The 23,718-nt window shown below is 45.7% G+C and overlaps 2 protein-coding genes across 2 annotated transcripts in view; one reads left to right on the top strand and one right to left on the bottom strand.

Annotated features, from left to right (window-relative positions):
• Positions 1-351: 351 nt before the first annotated feature.
• Positions 352-8,111, top strand: FABP3 (fatty acid binding protein 3). Its single transcript, XM_066375691.1, has 4 exons — positions 352-509; positions 4,099-4,271; positions 6,320-6,421; positions 7,829-8,111. The coding sequence occupies exons 1-4, from the start codon at positions 437-439 to the stop codon at positions 7,880-7,882; spliced, it is 402 nt and encodes a 133-aa protein (XP_066231788.1). The 5' UTR covers positions 352-436; the 3' UTR covers positions 7,883-8,111.
• A 686-nt stretch (positions 8,112-8,797) lies between these two features.
• ZCCHC17 (zinc finger CCHC-type containing 17) overlaps positions 8,798-23,718 on the bottom strand; it is a 54,855-nt gene continuing 39,934 nt past the window's right edge. The window contains exon 8 of the mRNA XM_066375690.1: positions 8,798-9,698. Coding sequence (XP_066231787.1) covers positions 9,537-9,698 — 162 coding nt within the window. The 3' untranslated portion in view covers positions 8,798-9,536. The remainder of the gene's footprint in view (positions 9,699-23,718) is intronic.

The raw sequence follows: 23,718 nt of genomic DNA, 5'->3' as shown, positions 1-23,718 counted from the left end.
ATCTCTGCTCTAACTCCAAGCTAGGGAGGAACTGGGGGGTGGAAGACGTCCGTGGCGCGCGCCCCACCTCGCGGGCACCGTGCCCCTAACAGCTTCCTCCTCAGATTCCAAAGAAGGCGTTGAGGCCGGGGAAGGGAGCCGGTACTGCCAGCCCGGGCCAGGGACTCGGAGGCCAGGCACCCGCGCTGACGCAGGCAAGCCTGGCGCCACTGGCTGCCCCCTCCGCTTCAGCATGCTGGGGGATGGGCGGACAGCCCCTGAGGGGAGAGCTGCCAGCCCGGGGCTTCCTATTTCGGGAGGAGGGGGTGTGGGCCACGCCTCGTCACGTGATGCAGGAGTTATTTAAAGCGGCAGCGCGGGCTGGGAGCCTCGGATCCCGAGTCTTTCAGCGCCGGCTTTCTCGCTTCTTTTTTCCTCAGCCTAGCCCAGCCTCACCATGGTGGACGCCTTCGCAGGCACCTGGAAGCTAGTGGACAGCAAGAATTTCGATGACTACATGAAGTCAATCGGTGAGCAGAGCTGGGGATGCTGGGCTGGGGAGGGGCTGGCTGTTAGCCCAGCCCGCGCCGCGCTCGGTCCTGGCTGGTACCCTGCACGCCTGCCTGCTGCATCCCTCCTGGTCAAGACTGGGGAGTAAGGGATCGCGGAGAAGGTGACAGCCTGGATTAGGCATGCGAGGCTTTTTGGGAGGGGGCGCTCATGGTCTGAACCTGGCGTGCGGGATTCCCAGGTATTGAGGCTCAAGGAAGCAGATATGCCAGTTGATGTGGGGGTTGAGAAGTTCCTTCAAGGAAGAGGGGTCTGTGTTCTGGAAGGTTTGGATAAAAAGAGCATTGATCGAAGGGGTGGGAGGCCAGCTAGGGGAGGAAAAGAACAGGAGCACGAATGGTTTAGGAATTGGAAATTGTGAACACAGAAAGGAAATGGTGTGGGTAGGGAGCGCAGTACGGCCTACAAAAATAGGGAATTCCCAGGAAGGGGAAGATGGAAGAGTGGGTAACCCAGGCAGTGGGATATGAGGAGGTGAGACAGAAACCCACATGGCCATAACTTCTGCTTCTCCTTGTTGGGGTCAGGAAAAGGATTTCCCCTAACCTAGAGGATGCCCTTTCTCACCAGCCAGTCTCTGACTGTCCTGCAGTGGTGTGTAACCAGGCTTTAATCTTGTCATTGAGCCAGTGGTAAGGTAGGGTAAGAGGCCCCAGCAGCAGCTATAACCCAAGGCTTAGCCACTCACTGGGGAGTTGTCTGGTGGGAAAAGCCATTGGACTTCAGGGTGCAGCAAAGGATCTTGGAGCAAGGCCAAGACCTGTTAAAGGCAGGGAGAGGCTTAGGAGGGTGTGGTGTTGGGATGTAGAAGGGTAGAAATTCAAAGAATATTATCAGTGAGATCCTTGGAGATCCCCATACCTTGCTTAGTTCAATAGATGGAGAAACAGACCCAGAGAAAGTAGAAACTTGTCACAAAAATTCCACAGCAGAGCAGAAAACCTAGATTTCTAGATCTGCAACCTAGATCAGTTTTCCATGTGGGTCCTATGGGTGGGAGTGGTTGGGACCGCTCATCTACTGACCTCAACCCTTCCCCTCCTGGTATGTGCTTCAATGGAGAGGGTAACACCATGACCTGAAAACCCCCAACTACGAGATTATCCTTCATCTCCAGGCTGGGAGACAGGGAAAACTGGAATGTTGTTTGTGGCTAAGCAATGTTCCATGCCTTCGTTCCAGGGAAGGCGGGCTGGGTTATGGCAGATACCAAAGAAAGGGGGAAATAGCTGTTCCAGGCACCTCTGACCTCTGTTCCTAACCCATTCCTGAAGTAGGGACTGCAAGTGTTGGCTCTTGAGGGCTGCCTTAATGCTGGGCACCATGTTCAGCAGCTCCTGAGCCCCTGTTGGGAAAGTTGGAATACCCAGGGTTAGTTCCTCCTCCCACACCTCCCACAGCAGACATTCAACTGAAAACCTGGTCCCTGAAGTGACTGCTACATCCTTACCACAGCTGCTCCCTTATTTTGCCCCAACTTGGGCTAGGGGGCAGAGTCCATCCAACTTGCTTTTCTCATTGTACTGATAGACTGAGGCCCATCGGGGAGAAAGACTTCTCTTTAGCTCTCAGTAAATAGATTTAACTTCATTTCTAAGTAAAACCTACCTCTTCCCAAGTCTTCTAAATTCTGTCCGCCCAGTCATTCTCAGTTCCTCCTGGCTTAGTCCCTTCCGCCCTCTCCAGAGGATTCCTTCCTCAAACACTCCACCCTTCCAGGTAGGTCCTATGCAAACAGAACCTGTATAGTGATAAGGCCCAGCTCTATAAGGCCCAGCTCTCTGCTGAGTGGAACTGGCCTGACTCACTGACAGCAGGGGGTGAGGCCAAAGTCCCTAACTGGCCAGGCCGGGTGGGCCAGCTGCAGGGTAGCTGCAGAGGCTGTGCCCATTGGTTTGCCCAAGGGCTCTCAGGGGGGCAAAGAGGCCCAGCCTAGATAGTGCCATTGATCACAGGAGGCAGAAGGGCCTAGGAGGAATAGAAAACTGTTTTGGGGCCCTGGCCAGTTGGCTCAGTGGTAGAGCGTCAGCCTGGCGTGCAGGAGTCCCGGGTTCGATTCCCAGCCAGGGCACACAGGAGAAGCGCCCATCTGCTTCTCCACCCCTCCCCCTCTCCTTCCTCTCTGTCTCTCTCTTCCCCTCCCGCAGCCAAGGCTCCATTGGAGCAAAGTTGGCCCGGGCGCTGAGGATGGCTCCGTGGCCTCTGCCTCAGGCGCTAGAATGGCTCTGATTGTGGCAGAGCGACGCCCCAAGGTGGGCAGAGCATCGCCCCCTGGTGGGTGTGCCGGGTGGATCCCTGACTGCCTCCCTGACTGCCTCCCCTGTTTCCAACTTCAGAGAAATACAAACCCCCCCCCAAAAAAAAAAAAAAAAAAAAAAACAAACCACAAAACTGTTTTGGAGCCTTAGATTTAAATCCAGGTCAATTCCTTACTCTTTGACTTTGGGCAAATCACTTCACTCTCCAAGTCTGTTTTGTAAAATGTGGATAATAAAACCCACCGTCAGGAGCACTAAAGTACAATAACCCATGGAAGGCGTGGGCTAAGTGCCTAGCTGCCAACAAGCTCTAGTGGCCAGACACATTTGAGGACATTACACACACCACCTCGCCACACTGGGCTGTCCCTGCCTTGCCTCTGCCCTCAACATAGACTGCTGTGGGCAGAGGGGCCAGGCAGTGATGGTGGGAGGTTGGAGACAAAAGGAGAGATCACAGGGACACACTTTAGACTTTGCCTAAGAGCTTTGTTCCACACTCTTGCAGTTTGGGTACCTTGGGCTTTGCCCAGCACCGAGGGAAGCCATGCTTGGGTCAGGAGGGGTGTCCCTCTAGGGCCTTGAGCTGGGAGCCAGGAAACCTACAATCAAGTCCTAGCCCTACCACTTTAGGCCTCTCCTAAATCTGTACAATGAGACAGACATGCCCTTCTGCCTAACTCCTAGATCTCTGGGATAGGAGGCTTTGAAAATGTCTCAGTGCCATATATGGGGGACAAAAATACTACTGCATCTCTGGGTAAAACTTCCAAAGATGGGACACTCTTATCCCAAAGCCTTGGAAGGCAAAGTCCACGTTTCTTTCTTTAGCCTGCAGCTTGCAAGCTGCTTAGGTGCCAGGTAAGGGAGCCTGTGCTCCAGCCTTGCTGAGCATTTGAGCTCTGCAGTCACAACTCAGATTTGTGACCCTAGGCTTCTGCTCTCAGATTTTGCATCTGTAAAGTGGAGATAATAAATCAACCCTTCAGGAAGACTGGAAGAATTGAATGAGATAACACATGTATACTTCTTACCACAAATAAAGCACTTAATAACATTCTAATTTCAGCTCTGGCACCGACTTGCTGTGGCATGCCTGTCCCTTAAGTTTTCATCTATCCAATGGGATCAGTAGTATCTCTTCAGCACATAAGACTGAATTTAAAATGGCCATGCAAAATCTTGGAAAGTTCTCATTCCTTTCTGATATCCAGCCCAAGTTGTTCATTGAGTTTCTTGTACCCTGCCTCTGTGTGGGCTTATATACACAAAACCCTCTCTCTGCCCTCAGGTGTGGGTTTTGCTACCAGGCAGGTGGCTAATATGACCAAGCCTACCACAATCATCGAAGTAAACGGGGACACTATCACCTTAAAAACACAAAGCACCTTCAAGAACACAGAGATCAAATTTAAGCTGGGAGTGGAGTTTGATGAGACAACCGCAGATGACAGGAAGGTCAAGGTGAGTCAAGGAATGGGACGTGGGGAATGGAGGACATGGAGACCCTGAAGGGGAATACGCTGTTAGTGTTGCTTCCTGTTGTACCGAGGGGTAGAGTGTAATGGGGAATTGAAATGAATAAGGGCCATAAAGCCTGTACAGTGATGGAATGTTCCCGTGCTAACTGCATGTTATTCCTGTCCCCTGGTTTTCCTCCATTCCTGGGAAGCATCTACCAGCTGCCTCTGAGAGTAGGCTGCACAGAGCCAGGATGTTCTTCTGACCTCAGTATCTACTCCAGCTCTAGCTGGGTGACCTTGTGCGTGGCATGTGATAACTCTTGGTTTCTTTCCCCTTCCATGGATGGGGAAGTGGTGTGGCCATAGCTGTTATACCTCAAGTGCTTTAGGAAAGATGCCCAGATGTCAGGCCCTCCACTGAGTTAGCAGGTCATCCTGGTCTTCAGCAGTAACAGAGGCAGCTGCGGACAAGAAGTTGAGACCTACTCAGACGCTTCCTCTCCTCCAACTTCCACCTTCCAGGCTTAGACAATGACCCTGAGGAAGCATTTCCTTTTTTTTGAGAGAGAGAGAAGGGGAAGAAATGGGAAGCATCCACTCATAGTAGTTGCTTCTTATATGTGCCTTGACCGGGAAAGCTCAGGGTTTCAAACCAGCAACCTCAGCATTCCAGGTCGACACTATCCACTGCGCCACCACAGGTCAGGCTGAGGAAGCATTTCCCGTGCTGCCATCCACAGGCAGGACAAGCTATGATCTGGACAGGGCATTGTCTTGGGTATTTGTAGTGTCTTCTAAGCCTTAGTTTACCTCCTCCCAGGGAGGGAGAGGACAGCTATTCCCCAGTTCTCCCTTGGGCTAGGCATGGAAGAGAGAAAACTAAGGGGCTTTGACCTCTATAGGGTGTCCCTACAGTGGTAACCCCCACCAGACCCTATCATTCAGCTATTTCCTCTTCCTCAGCTGGTCCTAGGAAGAACAGGGGAGGGTCTGGTCTCTTCTTTGTGGAGGAAGCTGGAGCCCAGCCCAGGATCACACAGGAGGCAGGCAGGAGAGCTGGGATGATGCCCAAGGATGGCAACCTACCTGGGAGAGAGGTGGCTGACCCTACCACATGCCTGTACCTCCTTGAGTTAGCCCACCTTCTTGAGGGACAAGAAGCCCAACTAAACACAGCATTCATTCTCTGGGATGCCTGGTTAAAAATAATTTGCTCTGAGTGGGCAAACACTAAGAGAACAGGAATAAGGGGTTAGGTAGTGGTTAGGCTGCCCCCTGCCCCCTACCCAACCCCAAACACGTGTACACGTACCCTTCTCAGATTCTTCTACTGAACTTGCTGTCAGGGTCCCTTCGTCTGGCCTCGAGCTCCCAAATTCCTAGAGGAGACCTGGGAGAGGTGCCAAGTGAGAACCAGCTGATGCAGGCTGGTAGCACCCAGAAGACCATGTGGGCATTTGGCCAGGGCTGTGGAACACTCCAAGGGCACCCAGTCCTAGGACCTGGCAGTTGCTGCCCGCGTGTCAGCTGAAGGGGTCACATGATGTGGTGTGGACCAAGAAGAGGGGCAGGAAGTCTAATTTTCTAATACTCTTAATCCCAAAGGGTCTTTTAGACATCATGTATGATCACCACTAGGCCAGAGTCTCAGGACTCTCCTTCTCACCAGTCTTTCCCAGGGATATATGTACATGCCCCTTACATCTTAGGGGCACTGGGGCTGTGGCATCACAGTACAGGATAAATGCCAGTCAACACTGGTGCCGCTTCTCAGAGCCAGACTGTCTGGCTCTATTACATTGCCTGCCTCTTCCAACATGCCCAACACCTGAAGGCCCCTCCCCCAGCCAGGCAGCAGTGGAGCAGAGACTGATGGTGAGCCAGACATCCTGCAGGGCTAGGTTGGATGTGGGCTGCCTGAGCTCTGGGCCTAGCAGCATGATTAGTTTGGGCCAGAGGCTGAGGCCTCCGTGGCCCAGTGACCAGGCCCCATGCTGTCCCTCAATCCTGGCTCAAATCACAGCTCAGGCCTCTACCCTCTTTCCACAGTCCCTTGTAAAGCTGGATGGAGGCAAACTTGTTCACCTGCAGAAATGGGACGGCCAGGAAACAACACTTGTGCGAGAGCTCGTTGATGGAAAACTCATCCTGGTAAGGACAACTCTCGTGAATAGCTGCCCCTTCAGCCAAGCCTGCTGTAGAAAGCCAAGGTTTTCCCCTGGTGACACTGGAATCTGGGGCCATGGAGGGTGAACAGGTCAGGGTGGTGTTAGGTGGGGATCGTTTCTGTAGTGCTTTGGGCTCACATCTCAGGCCTAGGTTCAAATCTCAGCTTACAGACTGTGTGACTTTGGACAAGTCACCTGCAAGTCCAACTGTAAACATAGGCTCTGATAACACAACTCGGTAGGCTGCTGGGAAGTCTGAATGAGACTGTGGACACAGAGCACAAAGCATTACTGACATGGGAGGAAGATGGCAGGTGCGCACAGCTGTTCCTCCGGGGTTGCGGCCCTGTCTCACCCAGGGGTGTGGAAAGCAGGGCCAGATCTGACCCCAGTCCGTAGGAAAGGCTCCTGTTCCTGTCACAGAATTCCCTCCTCCCTCTCCTCCCTACGCCTGTACTGCCACATGTGAAGCCTTCCGGCACTGACAGGCTGGTGACTTGTGGGACACTGACTGACAGACGTTACAGTCCTTTCCACCTCATTCCAGCCCCGCCTCCTCTGTCCTTCTCACACCTGGCCTCTAGTGCAAGTTCCTGAATACAGCCTGGGTAGGAAGTGATGACCAGGCTAGCAGCTCTGTCTGTTTAGAAACAAATTTGGGGACTTGGAAAATGTAGACCGAACACCACCAGATCCAGGGGCAAAGGGGTGTCAGCTACCCGTGGTCTCTACCTCCTAAGGCCGCTGGGCCTCAGGTTTCCATGTCAGCATCTTCACGGCAGACCTTGGGTCAGCGTAACCTGCTCGCCACAGTCTTGCACTCACACAGAGCAGGGGTCCCTGTAGAGCTAAAACTGAGGTGCCTGCCCTGGGGAGAAATGTGGTACACAGGACCAAATGCTCATTGGGCAGTCAGCTGGGTGAGAACATGATGCCAGGCTGGATGGTAGTGGCTCAGGGCTCTGACCGGGGACCTCCCCAAGTTAGGGAAGGAAAGGGGAGGTAGTGGCTTGCATAGTCCTTCTCTAAGAGTCCCTGGATATTTGTATTCACCTATTTGTCTACTGTGTGCTAGGCACCATCTTGGGCATTAAGGATGAAGGGAGAAGAATGGTGCAAGGGGAAGAGAAACTCTGGAATCTTGACCAAGATACTTCTTCTCTCAAAATTCATTTTCCTAAATCTCTAAAAGAGGGATTATATGCATAATTTAAAGATTTGGTATAAGTATCAGAAAAAAAAATAGATGTAAAGTACTTGGCACATAGTAGGTAGTCAGTAAGTGAAGATTATACTGGGAAGAAGGTAGAGAGCTCTCCCCATCAGAATGGAGTGCTCCCAATATGCCTGTGCTCGCACCCTGCCCTAACCAGACTCTCTTTCCTTCCAGACACTCACCCATGGCAGTGCAGTTAGCACTCGCACTTACGAGAAGGAGGCATGACCTGCCCACCCTTTCACTGTCTGCTCCTCTGCCAACTGGCTACCCCCGGACTCAGTACCAGACTGCCTCATTTTTCCTCTGGAGTTTTGTATGAATCAGCTTGGCTGGGGAAATTCTTCTGGGGTCAGGTGCACCATCCTGAATACAGTTCCAGTTCCCATTGTGTTTGCTTTTTTAATTGCATCCAAAGGGTGCTCTGAGGTTAATAAAGCAGAGCCACTTGCCTTTTTGCCTTTGGTGACATAACTCTGGGAGTCTTTTTCCCTGTGTCAGAGAGTGACACAAACACCCACCTGAAGGTCACTCAAGAAGAAGCACTGGACGAGACTGAAATGACCAGTCTCGGGGGACAAATGGTAGCTGACCACCTTATGCATACAATAATACAACTGTACTCACACCTTCCTCTCCATGGCCAAATGAGCTAGTCCAACCTGGAACAATGATCAGTGGCAGGGCTTCTCCAGGCTTGGCCGCTGAACTATCACCTCTGGCCCATCTGTACTGAATGCCCTTGGGCCTGGACTTGCTCTTCTCTGCAATGCTGTGGTCTCTCTTTCTAGAATGCAGGTTCAGGACAAAGAATCCAGGCTTATGCCATGATGGTAGGAGAAAATGCCCATCAGCCAAGATGATTACTGAGCTCCCATCTATGCCCAGGGCATCACTCACAGTTACAGATTCTCACTGCTTCTCTAATCAGCTCTGGGACAAGAGGTCATCTGATTATTACAGAAGGGAGGGCTTAAAAGTGATCTAGGAAGGCTGCGACCTGCTAGTACATCTGACTCTGCACCTCAGCTGGGCCTCTCTCCACTGTCTAAGGTGACATATTAAATGTTTTTCTGTCGACGCATGTAGACGTGGTGACCTTTAAGTCTGTAAGTTACCTGGGAAGAGGCATTACAGCAATAAGAACTTTCAGTAAGTTTAAAACCAAACACGCTTCCATTTAGTGCCAGGAATTTAAGCAGAAACATGAAATATAACCGATTAACTCACAGTAGTAAACACAAAGCAATGATCTTGGCTTGAAGTGTCGTTTCGTGATCTGGCAGAATGTCACACACAAGCTCAGTCACTGCAAACAATGGTTTTTGGCTGTCACTTCTAGCATAGTAGAATCACGTTAGGGGGAATGGAAAAAGTGAGCACCACTTTTTACCATGTTCTCCCTCAGATGCCAGTCTCCCTCCACCTGCCCTGTGTTGGATGCAACAGAGATCACCCACAAATTAGCACAGGGTAAACCAACAGGGAGAGGACAATCTCTCAGTTCTCCAACTACAGCCAGACTCACCTCCACAGCAGTAACTGTGGCTCTAGCCTGGACTCCTGGACAGGAATCAGGTTCTGGCAGTGGCAGCTGGAGAGGGTAATAGGACCTCCTACCGAATGAAGGAAGTTGTATGAATGGATGGGTAAGCTGCAGGGGTCACTTGCAAATGGACCAGGAGTAACAAGGAAACAACTCGTTCAGGCAGATGCCTTTGATATCTAACTCCCAAACCTGCCTGCTGCACGAGGGAAAGCCATCTCCCATGGGAGACAAGTCATGGGGTGGGAGGCCATAATCACTACCGAGTCTGTCTAGGAGCCAGGGCCGCAAGGAGTCCTGGCTCCTCCTCTCAGCCACCCCCTCTACTCTGCACTCTCACTCCTTGTGCTTCTTCTTGTGCTTCTTCTTCTTCTTCTTCTTCTTTGCTGCCTTGCTGTCTTTTGATGAGCGCCTTGCCCTCTTGCCTGAATCACTCTCAGAGTCTGAGCTGTCAGAGTCAGATGACTTCCTGTCTCTATGTTTCTTTTTCTTCTTTTCCTGAAAAGAAAATTTAAAAACTCAACATTGTATGTGTGTATTTGCTTTAGAAAAATCATGACAATCAATAGGGGACCACTTAATAAATTATAAAACAAAAAGAATTAAATCTTCAAGCATTAACAAGAAAAAAGCACAAAGCAAGTAAAAGGATGAAGTCTCACATAATAGTATATATCCTAGTGAGTTTAACATGTGTAACTTCTAAGCACGCATACCATACAATGTGTATGTATACATATATTTACATATACTTGTACATATCTTTTAAAATGTATTCATTGATTTTAGAGAGAGAGGAAGGGAGAGAGACAGAAACATTAATCTGTTCCTGTATGTGTCCTGACTGGGGACCAAACCTGCAACCTTTATTGGCTGGCACGCTAACCAACCAAGCCAGCCGGCCAGGGCCTATACCTGTTCATATTTAAAAATACACAGGAAACAATGGAAGGGACACAAAGTGGTAACAAGTATAACTTTGGGAATGTATTAAATAAGGAAAGACGGGTTTTCTCACTTTTTTACTTCACATAATTCAGTCCAGCCCTGACCAGGTACCTCAGTTAGTGTTGTCCCGATTCACCAGGTTGTGGGTTTGATCCCTGGTCAAGGCAGAGAGAAGAATCAACCATTGAATGCATAAATAAGTAGAACAAATTTATGTTTCTCTCTCTTTCCCATCTCTCTCTAAAATAATTTTTTAAAGTTCTGTTCAATTTTATTATTCAACGTTTATTTATTGGTTTTAGTGAGAGAGGAGGGAGAAAAAGAAATAGGAACGTTGATCTGTTCCTGTGTGTGCCCTGACCAGGGAAACCTCTGTGTTTCGGGACAATGCTCCAACTAACCAAGTTATCCAGCCAGGGCCAGTTTGATTTGTTAAAATAAGCATTCATTACTTTTCTTTTTCTTTTTTTAGGTGAGAGGGGGGGAAGATAGTATGTGCCATCAATTAATAAGGCTCTACCTACTGCCTTTGAATATTTATCATTTCTAACCTTCACAACCCTAAGAGGTTTTATTAATAAAAAAGTTCAGAAAGAACTTCCTCAAAATTACCCACTACACCATGCTGTCAGAGTAACAGTACAAAATCATACAAAGGATGGGAGGCAGATTCCTAGGCTTCTGTGGGATGCTCTGGGCAGTTTTCAAGTTTTGCATAAACACCCTTGAATTATAATTGTCTATATTACTTTGGTAAAGTTTCTAAGAAGAAGGAGAAATTATGGGAAGAGAAAGAAACATCAGAGAAGCAGAGAGAGTGAGGCTCCTGCTCCTATAAAGCTTTCCAACCAGCATCCTGAAAGCTGCAAGTTTGTCTGAGTGATGCACCAGGCAGGTCATAGAAGCTGGCTGTGAGAAATGGTGGACAGAACACCAAACCAGGTGTTAGACACAGACTGGAGTTCTGGCTTTGCCACTTATTATTCTGTAACCTTGGGCATGTTATTTCACCTTGCCAAGTTGCCTCAAATGTAAAACAGATAAGAATAGCAAAAAGAGATAGAGGTAAGTCACATGGCTGTGATTAAGATTTAACAAGATAGTATCCGTGGCTGGAGAAGGTGAAGTCACTTGCCTCAGGACGTGGATCACAGGACTGGCACTCTCCTGACTCTTCCTCTGTAGCTCACAGCCCCTCTTCCTATACAGTGTTGGCAGGCCTCATGGTATGATGATCAGAACAACAATTTTGAAATAGGACAGAAGTTCAGATTCTAACTATACCACTTACTCACTGTGTGACTTGGAACAAGAGACTTATTAACGTTTTTGAACATTACTTTTCAGTAAATTGCAAATAAATATCTACTTCAAAAGATGCTATGAGTACTAAACAAGGTAAATTCTAAACATCATGCCTGATACAGGGTAGACACTTAGGGGTAGCCAGAAGTATTTTATTATTCTCTCATTCCAGAGAACTCCCAGAATGTTCTGACACTCTGGCTACGTATCTATGGCAGATGAGTCAAAGTTTTGAGAGGAGATTAAACCAAAATTTTTTCTTGGAGTCTAATGGAATATAGAGAGAAGAAGCTTCCCAGGCCCCTATTACCAAGCTATAGTAACCATAACTGGAAGAAGCTGAGAGTTGGCAAGTCAATGGTTTGGCTTCTGGTACTGCACCTTCCTATGTGGCAAGATCATGGAAGCCCATCATAAGCTGTATGGGCCTGGGAGTGTCACCAGGTTCTACCCCTTCAGTAAGGCAGCATCCTGGGGAAGTAAATCAGCAAATGCAGTCTGTCACTATTGCCCCCAAGTCTGGCTCAGCCTGGAAAAATAAATGAGGAAAGAGGAATAATTCTTTCTTATATTCAACTAGCTCTCTAGTTTATTAAGCTCTCTGCATCCCTTATCTTATAATAACAATTTGGTAAGGTCAAAATTCAGGAATCATTAGTCCCATTTTACAAATGAGAAAACTGCAACTCAGAAGTAAAGTGAGTTGAGCCACACTACCGTGATGAGACTGTGGTACTTTCTTACTCCAAGTCTGGTATTACTTCCACTTTGCTCTCTCTCAAAGATGCAGAAGAAGGAAAGAGAAAAACAAATCATTTGAGAACCCGGGCATGCTGAGATGTGTACTTTACTTAGCAAGGAAGACTACCAGACCTCAATCTTGATGCAAAACCTCTTTTGCAACCAATGTAAAGAAATCTAGTCCTCCAGCAGATGGCATCATTTTCATTGTGTGTCTAACATTGAGCTAGAGAACAAAGAATCACTTCAGAAGTTGTAGTTCAAAATGAAAGTTGGGAGCTGAGGTGGAAGAAGTTGGACAGCCAGAAGTAAAACTAGCTGCTGGCCGCTCAACTGCATCAGGGAGGAAATAGAGAAGACAAAGGGTAGGCCCTGGCCGGTTGGCTCAGCGGTAGAGCCTTGGCCTGGCGTGCGGGGGACCCGGGTTCGATTCCCGGCCAGGGCACACAGGAGAAGCGCCCATTTGCTTCTCCACCCCCCCTCCTTCCTCTCTGTCTCTCTCTTCCCCTCTCGCAGCCAAGGCTCCATTGGAGCAAAGATGGCCCGGGCGCTGGGGATGGCTCCTTGGCCTCTGCCCCAGGCGCTAGAGTAGCTCTGTTCGCAGCAGAGCGACGCCCTGGAGGGGCAGAGCGTCGCCCACGTGCCAGGTGGATCCGGTCGGGCGCATGCGGGAGTCTGTCTGACTGTCTCTCCCCGTTTCCAGCTTCAGAAAAATCCAAAAAAAAAAAAAAAAAATTAAAAATAAATAAATAAATAAAAGACAAAGGGTAAAGAAATGACCCAGGGGGCGAGCCCTTGGCAGACAGGCCAGGAGGGGCATGGGAAAGAAACCATTGCTCAAAGCTGTTCTCTAGGAAAGGCACAGATCCCAAGCACGTAGACTGACCCACCCATTTTTCTCTACAGTTCTGCAACAGCAGAGCAGCAGCCCAGCGTAAGAGAAAAATAAAACCAAACACTGAGAAAAGGGAATAATGGCAGCCAACATTTATTGAGTACAGGGGGTCCTCGGGTTACTACAGTCTTGACATACATTTTGAGTTTATGACACTCACTCTCATAAAAACTTTAAAAAATTGAGACATGAACATTTCAGCTTATGCTGTTAGCATCGTACCTACGGACTACATGGGTGAACTAGTGCGTAGGCAAGCTAGTTTGGTTGTGCGCGGTGGCGGAAGAATGCGCAGTGACGTGACATATGAGTGAGGCGTTGGCACCCCCCAGTATGCCTACCTATGCCATTTTGGACTATTAAAAGCACAAATGTTCCTTCTGTTTGTGTCAGGGTGTGTTATGACTTATACCCAAATTCGCGTTACATCACTGTCGTAGGAACAGAACTGTGTTGTAACCGAGGCCCCCTGTATTTCCTTTTCTACATGCTAAGCTAGGCACTTCTCACACATTCCTCATCTAAGCTTCACAGGAAATCTATTAAGTGGGTATAATTATCCCTATGTTTTCAGGAAAGAAAATTACAACTTCAGAGAGGGTGACTGAGATTAAAGTGACTTGCCCAAGTGGCAGAACCTGTATTTGACTCAGGCTGGTCACAGCGTGAATGTTCTTTTCAGCCCTGTCTAGATTATAGGCAGTATCTAACTTAGCACTTCCCAATTAAAAGGCACTAATGTGGCCAGAAATCAAGCAAGCAAGCATTTATTATTTTTATTTAATCTTAAGAATTATTCTTGAGAAATCATTGATTATTTGTTCAAGAGAATTTTGTTTATTTATTTATTTATTACAGAGACAGAGTCAGAGAGAGGTATAGATAGGGACAGACAGACAGGAACGAAGAGAAAGAGAAGCATCAATTATCAGTTTTTCGTTGCAACACCTTAGTTGTTCATTGATTGCTTTCTCATGTGTGCCTTGACTGTGGGCCTTCAGCAGACCGAGTAACCCCTTGCTCAAGCCAGCGACCTTGGGTCCAAGCTGGTGAGCTTTGCTCAAACCAGATGAGCCAGCGCTCAAATTGGCGACCTCAGGGTCTTGAACCTGGGTCCTTGGCATCCCAGTCCGATGCTCTATCCACTGCGCCATCACCTGGTCAGGTGAGAAAATTTGACTCTCAAATTGATTTTCTAGAGTAAACTTTTGGTAAATAGGCTAGAAGGTGATCCTGGATAGAAATGGCCTATAAAAGGCAACAGCTTATCATAAACTGGAAAAGGTAAGACCGGAAGAAAAAGTTTTATTAATCTCACATTTTAATTAATTAATTAAATTCACAAATGTTTACTGAACTTTACTCCCTACAAAACACTTTAGAGACTCATAATTACATACAGTGTTGCTTAGGAGATGAGAACACACAGATTTTTTAATAGAATTCACATAAACAGAGAGTAATGTTTGCATTAGTAGGAGATGCAAAATAAACACAGTTACTGAGTGGAATCTGGCACCATTTCTCCAAACCTAAGCCAACCTAACCGGGCAAGGGAAGTAATAACTCCTTATAATCATATGGTACACTTAGTAAATACTTATTGAGCACCTTCTATGAGCCAGAAATACCTAATAATTAATTTGTCTTTTCATAAATTAGGGACCAGGAGCCTTCAAGAAACAAATGATTTAATCAAGGAGAAAGACTAATTAAGATACTAGGCAGTGCATGGAAGTTATGTAAGAGAAGTACAAAAAACAGGCCACTGACACAAGGGAAAGAAATCAGTTATATCCAGGGAACTTGAGGACGGCTTCATTGAGGATATGGAAGTGTTGCGTTCTCAAAGGATGAATATGGCTTTGGCAGGTAGACGGGTGGTGGTAGTGCTGATGGAAGACGGGAAGCGAGAGCCTTCCAACCAAAGGAGACCGAATGTGGCAAATGCTTGAAAGATCTTTCGAGTGACAAATTATCCTGTGTGGCTTATTATGCACTGGATCCCATCTCTTCTCTTTTACTCAGTGTTGGTCCAGGAATTGTCCCCTCTCTTTTGCATTAATTTCCCCCTCTTTACTGGCTCATTCCCAAATAATAAACAAACAAAACCTTCCTGAACAACTATTTTAACCAGGTTGTTACCCCATCACCATTCTACCAAAACAGCTCTTGTCAAAGTTATCAATGACCTTCACAAGGCCAAATCCATGGTCAATTCTTGGGCCTCATTTAATTGATGAGTTGCATTTGACACAGCCCATTTCTCACTTCACTTCCACCACATTCTCTCACTTTTCCACTGACTTCCCTGGCTGTTCCTTTTCGGTCTTCTCTGCTGGTTTATCCTCCCTCATCGCCATATTTAAAAGTTGAAACTCTCTGTGGCTCAAGTCCTCACACTCCTTCTCTTCCCTATATTTACTCTCCAGGTGATCTTATATATGAACTTAAATACCATCTATATGTAGATGACTCAAAATTTATGTCACTTTTTTTTTAAACTGAAGTATAATTGATTTACAGTGTTACATTTGTTTCAGATGTACAATATAGTGATTGAATATTTATATACATTATAAAATTATAACTATGATAAGTCTAGTTACCTTCTGTCACCATACAAAGTTGTTCCATTATTATTGACTATATTTCTTCTATTTTATAACTCTGACCTGGGCCTCTCCTTTAACTCTAAACTATACATTTAACTGCCTACTCTTCACTCCATGTGGACATCTGACAGGCATCAACTCCTATGCCCTGCTCCTCCCAAACCTACACCCCTCCAGCTTTCTTTCCCATCTTCATAGATAGCATCTCAAAGTAAACCCCACCCCCATACTTGCTTCTACAATCCTTTTCCTTTTAACTCAAATCTTTCAGTCAGTCATCTTTATTGTTCTCTTTCCTGCCTCACATCCAATCACTCAACAAGTCCTGTCAGCTTCAAAATAGAGCCACACTTCAATTCCCTTTTCAACACCCCTACCACTACCATTCTAGCCTAAGCCATCACCTCACCTGAATTATTAACACTGGCCATCAATTGCTCCCACCCTTGCTTTCTGACCATCTAGTTTACATATAGCAGCCAAAATAATTCTCTTAAAAGGTAAGTTAGAGTCTGACCAGGCGGTGACACAGTGGATACGGTGTCAGACTGAGATGCGGAGGACCCAGATATGAAAACCCGAGGTCACCGGCTTGAGTGCAGGCTCATCCAGCTTGAGCGTGGGATCACAGACATGACCCTATGGTCGCTGGCTTGAAGCCCAAGGTTGCTATAGCCCCCCCCCCCCCCATCAAGGCACATAGGCGAAAACAATCAATGAGCAACTAAGGAGACTAAGGAGCTGCAACAAAGGATTGATGCTTCTCATCTCTCTCCTTCTTGTCTGTCTCTATCTATCCCTCTCTCTGTCATAAACACACACACACAAAAAGGTAACTTAGACTAAGTCTTCCTTCTAGTCAAAAACTCTAATGACATCCATCTCACTGGAAGTGAAAGTTGAAGTCCTCATATTCTCCTAGAGCAGGGGTCCCCAAACTTTTTACACAGGGGGCCAGTTCACTGTCCCTCAGACTGTTGGAGGACCGGACTATAAAAAAAAACTATGAACAAATCCCTATGCACACTGCACATATCTTATTTTAAAGTAAAAAAACGAAACGGGAACAAATACAATATTTAAAATAAAGAACAAGTAAATTTAAATCAACAAACTGACCAGTATTTCAATGGGAACTATGCTCCTCTCACTGACCACCAATGAAAGTGCGGCGGGGCCGGATAAATAAATGGCCTCAGGGGGCCGGCCGCATGCGGCCCGCATGCTGTAGTTTGGGGACCCCTGTCCTAGAGTTTCCTCTAACTTCCTCTTTTCTCATTCACTTCACTCCAGCTATGCTCCAGCTACACCTTACTGTTCCTTAAACACGCCAAGCTCACTTGAACATCTGGCTGTTGTACTTGCTGAAATGCTCTCTTCACTTATGAACAGCTTGCTTTCTCACTTCCTTCAAATATCCACTCAAATGACACTTTATGAGAAAGGCCTGCCCTTACCCACCCTATCTAAAATGTCACGTCATCTATCTCTCCTGCCCCCATTCCAGTACTCCCGATCTCTCATAACCAAATTAATTTTTCTCCATAAAACTTATCACTACTTGACATATTAGTATTATTTTGTATTTGGTTTACCAGTTTACCCTCTGTGACCCAATAAGTATATAGGTACGTGGAGATTGGGATTGTACCTGTTTTGTTCACTATTGTACCTGCAGTGACTAGAACAGAGCTGGGCACACAGTAAACACTATTTTAATGATTCAGGTTGGAATTCAGTGAGTGTGGGAAGGGACTGTGAGAGATGACACTGGGAAGTTGGACAGACTGTGAAGAATCTTAAAGGAACAAGACTTTATTCTACAAAAGAGGAATCACTGAAGGCTTTTGCACAGACACTGGACAACTCTCTGTGCTCGAGCAAAATGGGCTCAGGACTGCCAATCTCTCTCAGCTAGGCACCAGAAGTGGCTCTGGAAAGAGCCAGCACTGTAGCCAAGAGATGACATTCCTATTTCTGTTCTTCTAATTATAGTTCAGCAGAAAGTAATTATAGTAGTCACATCAAAAGAAAAAAATTATATTCTGGATCAAATATACCTAACTTCACTATAATCAGTGGTCAGCCTGATCCCCAAGGCACATGCCTCCTCATAATATAGCACTGCTTCAGAAAGACACATGACAGCATATGGTAAGTGAAAGAAGCCAGCAAAGCCCAGACCACAGGTTCACGGAAAAATGATCCAGGGCTTCACTTCAGAAACCTCTACTCCTATTTTGCCAACCACTTCCTATTCCATTTCCATTTGCAACACAGTTTCCTCTTGTTCTAATTATACCCAACAAAAATGACTTACAATTTTCAGACACTGGAACAAAAACTGTCATGGTACCAAATCTGTACATAGAACTAAACTAAATGCATACTCTAGAGTTTTGGGCAAGGGCATATATTCAATACATGTATAGTTAATAAAAAAAGTTGAGGGGCTCAGGGCTAGAAGATCTCTCACTCCTGCCCCTGCTCCCTTCATTATCACCTACCAGCAGCAGTGGAGTCACTCCCTATTACTCTCCAAACCGAGGGCAGGTCTCACTGAGCAATGGAACCTGAGGAGCTCCAGAGAGCAGAGATTTTTGGATTCTATCTATTCAAAGGTAGCTAGCGCATGCCTATTATGTGCCAAGCATTATTTGGACTTTCTTTATCCTGGGCCATTTCCTGGTCCCGCAACATGCCTAGCAACTTCTCCTGCCTTTGAGGCTTTATGTTAGGCATCCCCTTCCACCAGACTGCAGAAACAAGTAGGACATGAAACCCTTATGTGAAGAAACAAGGATGAAAATCTAGTAGCCCATTCCTTCTGATTCCAGTTCTGTATGGCCCACCCATACTTCACTTCCTATCGTTGGATTTCTATGATTTCTATGAGGTCCAATAACCCTTTAGAGTAGGGGTCCCCAAACTATGGCCCGCGGGCCGCATGCGGCCCCCTGAGGCCATTTATCCGGCCCCCGCCGCACTTCTGGAAGGGGCACCTCTTTCATTGGTGGTCAGTGAGAGGAGCATAGTTCCCATTGAAATACTGGTAAGTTTGTTGATTTAAATTTACTTGTTCTTTATTTTAAATATTGTATTTGTTCCCGTTTTGTTTTTTTTACTTTAAAATAAGATATGTGCAGTGTGCATAGGGATTTGTTCATAGTTTTTTTTATAGTCCGGCCCTCCAACGGTCTGAGGGACAGTGAACTGGCCCCCTGTGTAAAAAGTTTGGGGACCCCTGCTTTAGAGTGTCTGTCCTATGCCACCAGATATACTTTGGCTGTTTTTCATTCTCCCTGTGCTTGAGTGTAGGTGCTATATACAACCTTTATTTCATTGTAAGTCAGTTGTCCATCATATATGCCTTCCACACACTAGGAATTCCTGCTACCCACAATCCTATTTGGCAACATGGGATGTGGAAGCAAATTCCTTCAGACGAACCTACTTGGTTCCACATCTGGCTCCCAGAGTCAACTCATGCTGGGAACAGGTATCCGAATCTGCCACTCTTACACACTCCAAAACATCCATCTCAGGGAGAAGTTCTTACTGTTAAGGAAAGCCTAGCTCATGCTGGAATCAAAGATTTAGTGGATAAAAGAAAACAGGGGCTTAAAATCTTGATTTACGGTTGTAAACAGAATTAGGGCAAAAGATAACAAGGGTAGCTGCTGATGGCGCAAAACTAGCAAGAAAAGTGCCTTATTTGTCCTGATAACTCAGGCACCTAACACAATACACAACAGATTCGTATGAAGCATACAAGTAAATAAATAATTGAAAAGCTAAATGAATTAGTGAAGTGTGGTAAAACTGTGAAATAATACCTGCTTTGACTATCTTACAGAATTATATAAGGATAAAACAAATTAAAAATATGAAAATATTTTATAAATTGTAAATGCTAAACAAAGATAAGGCATAAAAGATAATGACAAGATTAAAAATATAAGGTGAAAAGATAACGCTAGATGATATCTTGGGAGAAAGAGTACAAATCAGAATCCTAGAACATTTTTTAAATAAAGTGAACTCATGAGTCAGAAGTTCACATACATGCAGGCATTTTTTTTTTTTTTTGTATTTTTCTGAAGCTGGAAACGGGGAGAGACAGTCAGACAGACTCCCGCATGCGCCCCACCGGGATCCACCCGGCACTCCCACCAGGGGCGACGCTCTGCCCACCAGGGGGCGATGCTCTGCCCCTCCAGGGCGTCGCTCTGCCACGACCAGAGCCACTCTAGCGCCTGGGGCAGAGGCCAAGGAGCCATCCCCAGCGCCTGGGCCATCTTTGCTCCAATGGAGCCTTGGCTGCGGGAGGGGAAGAGAGAGACAGAGAGGAAGAAGGGGGTGGGGGGTGGAGAAGCAAATGGGCGCTTCTCCTATGTGCCCTGGCCGGAAATCGAACCTGGGTCCCCCGCACGCCAGGCCAATGCTCTACCGCTGAGCCAACCGGCCAGGGCCATGCAGGCATTTTAAAAAATAATTAAGTTATGATGATTATTACTGCCATTGTTCATGGACCATTCTTCTACTAAGTGAAGAGTGATGGAGGGTAGGATAATGACTAAGCAGCTCATAAGAGATTTATACCTAGCAGATGCTTAATAATTATTTTGGTAAACTGAAATATGTATCTGAAAGCAGTTAGAAACAAAGCAATAATGAACTGTACCAAGTGTGTTAAGCAATGCAAAAACAACTTAATCAAAGACCCACAAAAGTGAGATATCCACAGAATCACTTTAGGTTACCATTTAGATTCTAAAAGGTTAAGAGAAAGAAAAATCCCTGGAATATATAAATAGAATCACAGTTAAAAATCTAGTTCTACTAAAGAAGTAAAATCACCTGTTTGCAGACATGATCTTATACACGGAAAACCCTAAAGATTCCACAAGAAAAACCTGTTAGAACTAATAAATAAATTCAGCAAAGCTGCAGGATTCAAAATCTATAGCCCCAACCAAATCAGTTGCATTTCTATACATGAACAATGAACAATCCAAAAAGGATATTAAGAAAACAATTTCATTTACAAAGCATCAAAAAGAGTAAAATATACTTAGGAATAAACTTAATCAAGGAGGCAAAAAGACTTGTACTCTGAAAACTACAAAATGCTGCGGAATGAAAGACAATACAAATAAATGGAAAAACATCTGTGTTCATGAATTAGTTAAGATGTCAATAATGCACAAAGCAATCTATAGATTTGATATGGCCCTATCAAAATCCCAATGACACTTTTGCAGAAATAGAAAATACATCCTAAATTTCATATGGAACCTCAAGGGACTTCCAAATGCCAAAAATAATCTTAAAAAAAAAACCAAAAAAAAAGTTGGAGGACTCCCATTTCCCGATTTCAAAATTTACTACAAAGTAAGAATAATCAAAACAGTGTTGCACTAGCATAAAGACAGACATTAGATCAATGAAATAGAGAGCCAGAAATAAACCCAGGTATAAGATCAAATGATTTTTAACAAGGATATCAAGACCATTCAATAGGGAAAGAACAGTCTTTTCAACAGTGTCCTGGGAAAACTGGATAGCCACAGGTAAAAAATAAGAAGTTGGAACCTTATTTATTATCACACACACACACACACACACACACACACACACACACACCCAAGACAACAAAAAACCCTCAAAACAGATTAAAAAAAAAGAACTAAAAATGTAAAGAATTAAAACTACTATAACACTCTTTTTTTTTTTTTACAGAGAGAGAGAGAGAGAGAGGAACAGACAGACAAGAACACAGAGAGATGAGAAGTATCAATCATTAGTTTTTCGTGGCAACACCTTAGTTGTTTATTGATTGCTTTCTCACATGTGCCTTGACCATGGGGCTCCAGCAGAGCGAGTGACCCCTTGCTTGAGCCAGCGACCTTGGGTCCAAGCTGGTGAGCTTTGCTCAAACCATATGAGCCCATGCTCAAATTGGAGACCTCAGGGTCTTGAACCTGGGTCCTCCGCATCCCAGTCTGATGCTCTATCCACTGTGCCACCGCCTGGTCAGGCTACTACAACACTCTTAAGCTTTGCCTGACCAGGCGGTGGTGCAGTGGTTGGAGCGTCGTCAACTTGGAATGCTGAGGAGCCCCCAGGCCAAGGTCGCCAGCTTGAGCACTGGCTTACCAGCCTGAGCAGGGGGTTGCTGGCTTGAACGTGGGATCACTGACATGACCCCATGGTCACTGGCTTGAGCAAGGGGCTTGGCTGGAGCTCCCTAGTCAAGGTATGTATAAGCATGTATGAGAAACAATCAATGAACAACTACAAGTGCCACAATTACGAGTTGATGCTTCTCATCTTTCTTCCTCTCTGTCTCTGTTTCTTGCAAAAACAAACAAAAAAGAAAACACACTAAAGATCAGCACAATCCCATTTTGAAAATTAAGAAAACAAGTGAGAGCCCAAAGTTACATAGCTGGTAAGTAGCACTAAGGGCCTCAAAACCACATTTGATGGACTCCAAGGCAGTGTGAGGTACCTGTGGGATACCAGTTAGAGATGTGGAAGTCATCAAGGCAGCTAGTCTTAAAAAGGATGTGATCACCCAAGGAAGGAACTTTCAGATTAACAAATTATTATTAATATACTTGGCTAATTCCTATAATGTTAAAATAGGCCTTTCTCTTCACCTATAAAATGAAGATAATGCCTGACCTGTGGTGGCGCAGTGGATAAAGCTTCGACCTGGAACGCTGAGGTCGCTGGTTCAAAACCCTGGGCTTGCCTGGTCAAGGCACATATGGGAGTTGATGCTTTCTGCTCCTCCTCTTTTTCTCTCTCTCCCTCTCTTTCTTTCTTTCTTTCTTTCTTTCTTTCTTTCTTTCTTTCTTTCTTTCTTTCTTTCTTTCTCTCTCTCTCTCTCTCTCTCTCTCTCTCCTCTCTAAGATGAATAAATAAAGTTAAAAAAAAAAAAAAGAACAGAAGCTCTACATTTAAAAAAATAAAAAATAAAATGAAGATAATACTTAATTTGTAGGTAACGCACACCTAGGGCAAGGACTTTATCAGTTTTTGTATTCCTAGGCTTATATGTCTGTAACAAGTTGACAGCAACAAAAGTTTGCTGAAGCGTTAAACAAAACAAAACAAAACAAAACAAAACCCCAAAACTTAGTAACTGGCCACATTTAGAAAAATACTACACAACACAAGAACCATATTTCCTGACCAAACTATAGCACAGTTTTTTCATTTCATGCACTGTTTTTCTGCACCACAATGTCTGTTTTATGAATTATTCTGCTGTAAGTAGTAGAAAGGAGAAAAATTCAGTGAGACAGACCCTCTTATCCACCGCTGGGTATAGATGAGGACCTTCCTGAAATGACAACTTGATAAAATGTATCAAGAGCCTTAAAACACTAAATCAGTGATCTTATCTAGGAATTTATCCAAAGAAAACAATAAGATACATGGCCAAAAATTTAGGTAGGAAGTTATCAAAATATCCAACAATAAAAAAATTATTAGCCCTGGCTGGTTGGCTCAGTGGTAGATTGTCAGCCTGGGTTTGATTCCCAGTCAGGGCACACTAGAAAAGCACCTCTCTGCTTCTCTACCCTCCCCCCGCTCCCCTCCCACTTCTCTCTCTCTCTCTCTCTCTCTCTCTCTCTCTCTCTTCCCCTCCTGCAGCCATGGCTTGATTGAAGTAAGTTGGCCCCAGGCACTGAGGATAGCTCATGGCCCCCACCTCAGGCACTAAGAACAGTTTGGTTGCTGAGAGCAATGGAACAACGCCCCAGATGGGCAGAGCATCGCCCCTTGGTGGGCTTGCCAGGTGGATCCCAGTCAGGGTGCATGCAGGAGTCTGTCTCTGCCTCCCCTCCTCTCACTGAATTAAAAAAAAAAGAAAGAAAAAGAAAAGAAAGAAAAATCATTAAATAAAACATCATACAGCCTGACAAGGCAGTGGCACAGTGGTTGGAGCGTTGGACACAGGTTTGAGACCCCGAGGTCTCCAGCTTGAGTGCGGGCTCAT

This window comes from Saccopteryx leptura, chromosome 3 (genome assembly GCF_036850995.1).
Source record: "Saccopteryx leptura isolate mSacLep1 chromosome 3, mSacLep1_pri_phased_curated, whole genome shotgun sequence".
Taxonomy (NCBI): Eukaryota; Metazoa; Chordata; class Mammalia; order Chiroptera; family Emballonuridae; genus Saccopteryx; species Saccopteryx leptura.
Note: the sequence above shows the minus strand (reverse complement) of the source record. Positions and strands in the feature narration are given on the sequence as shown.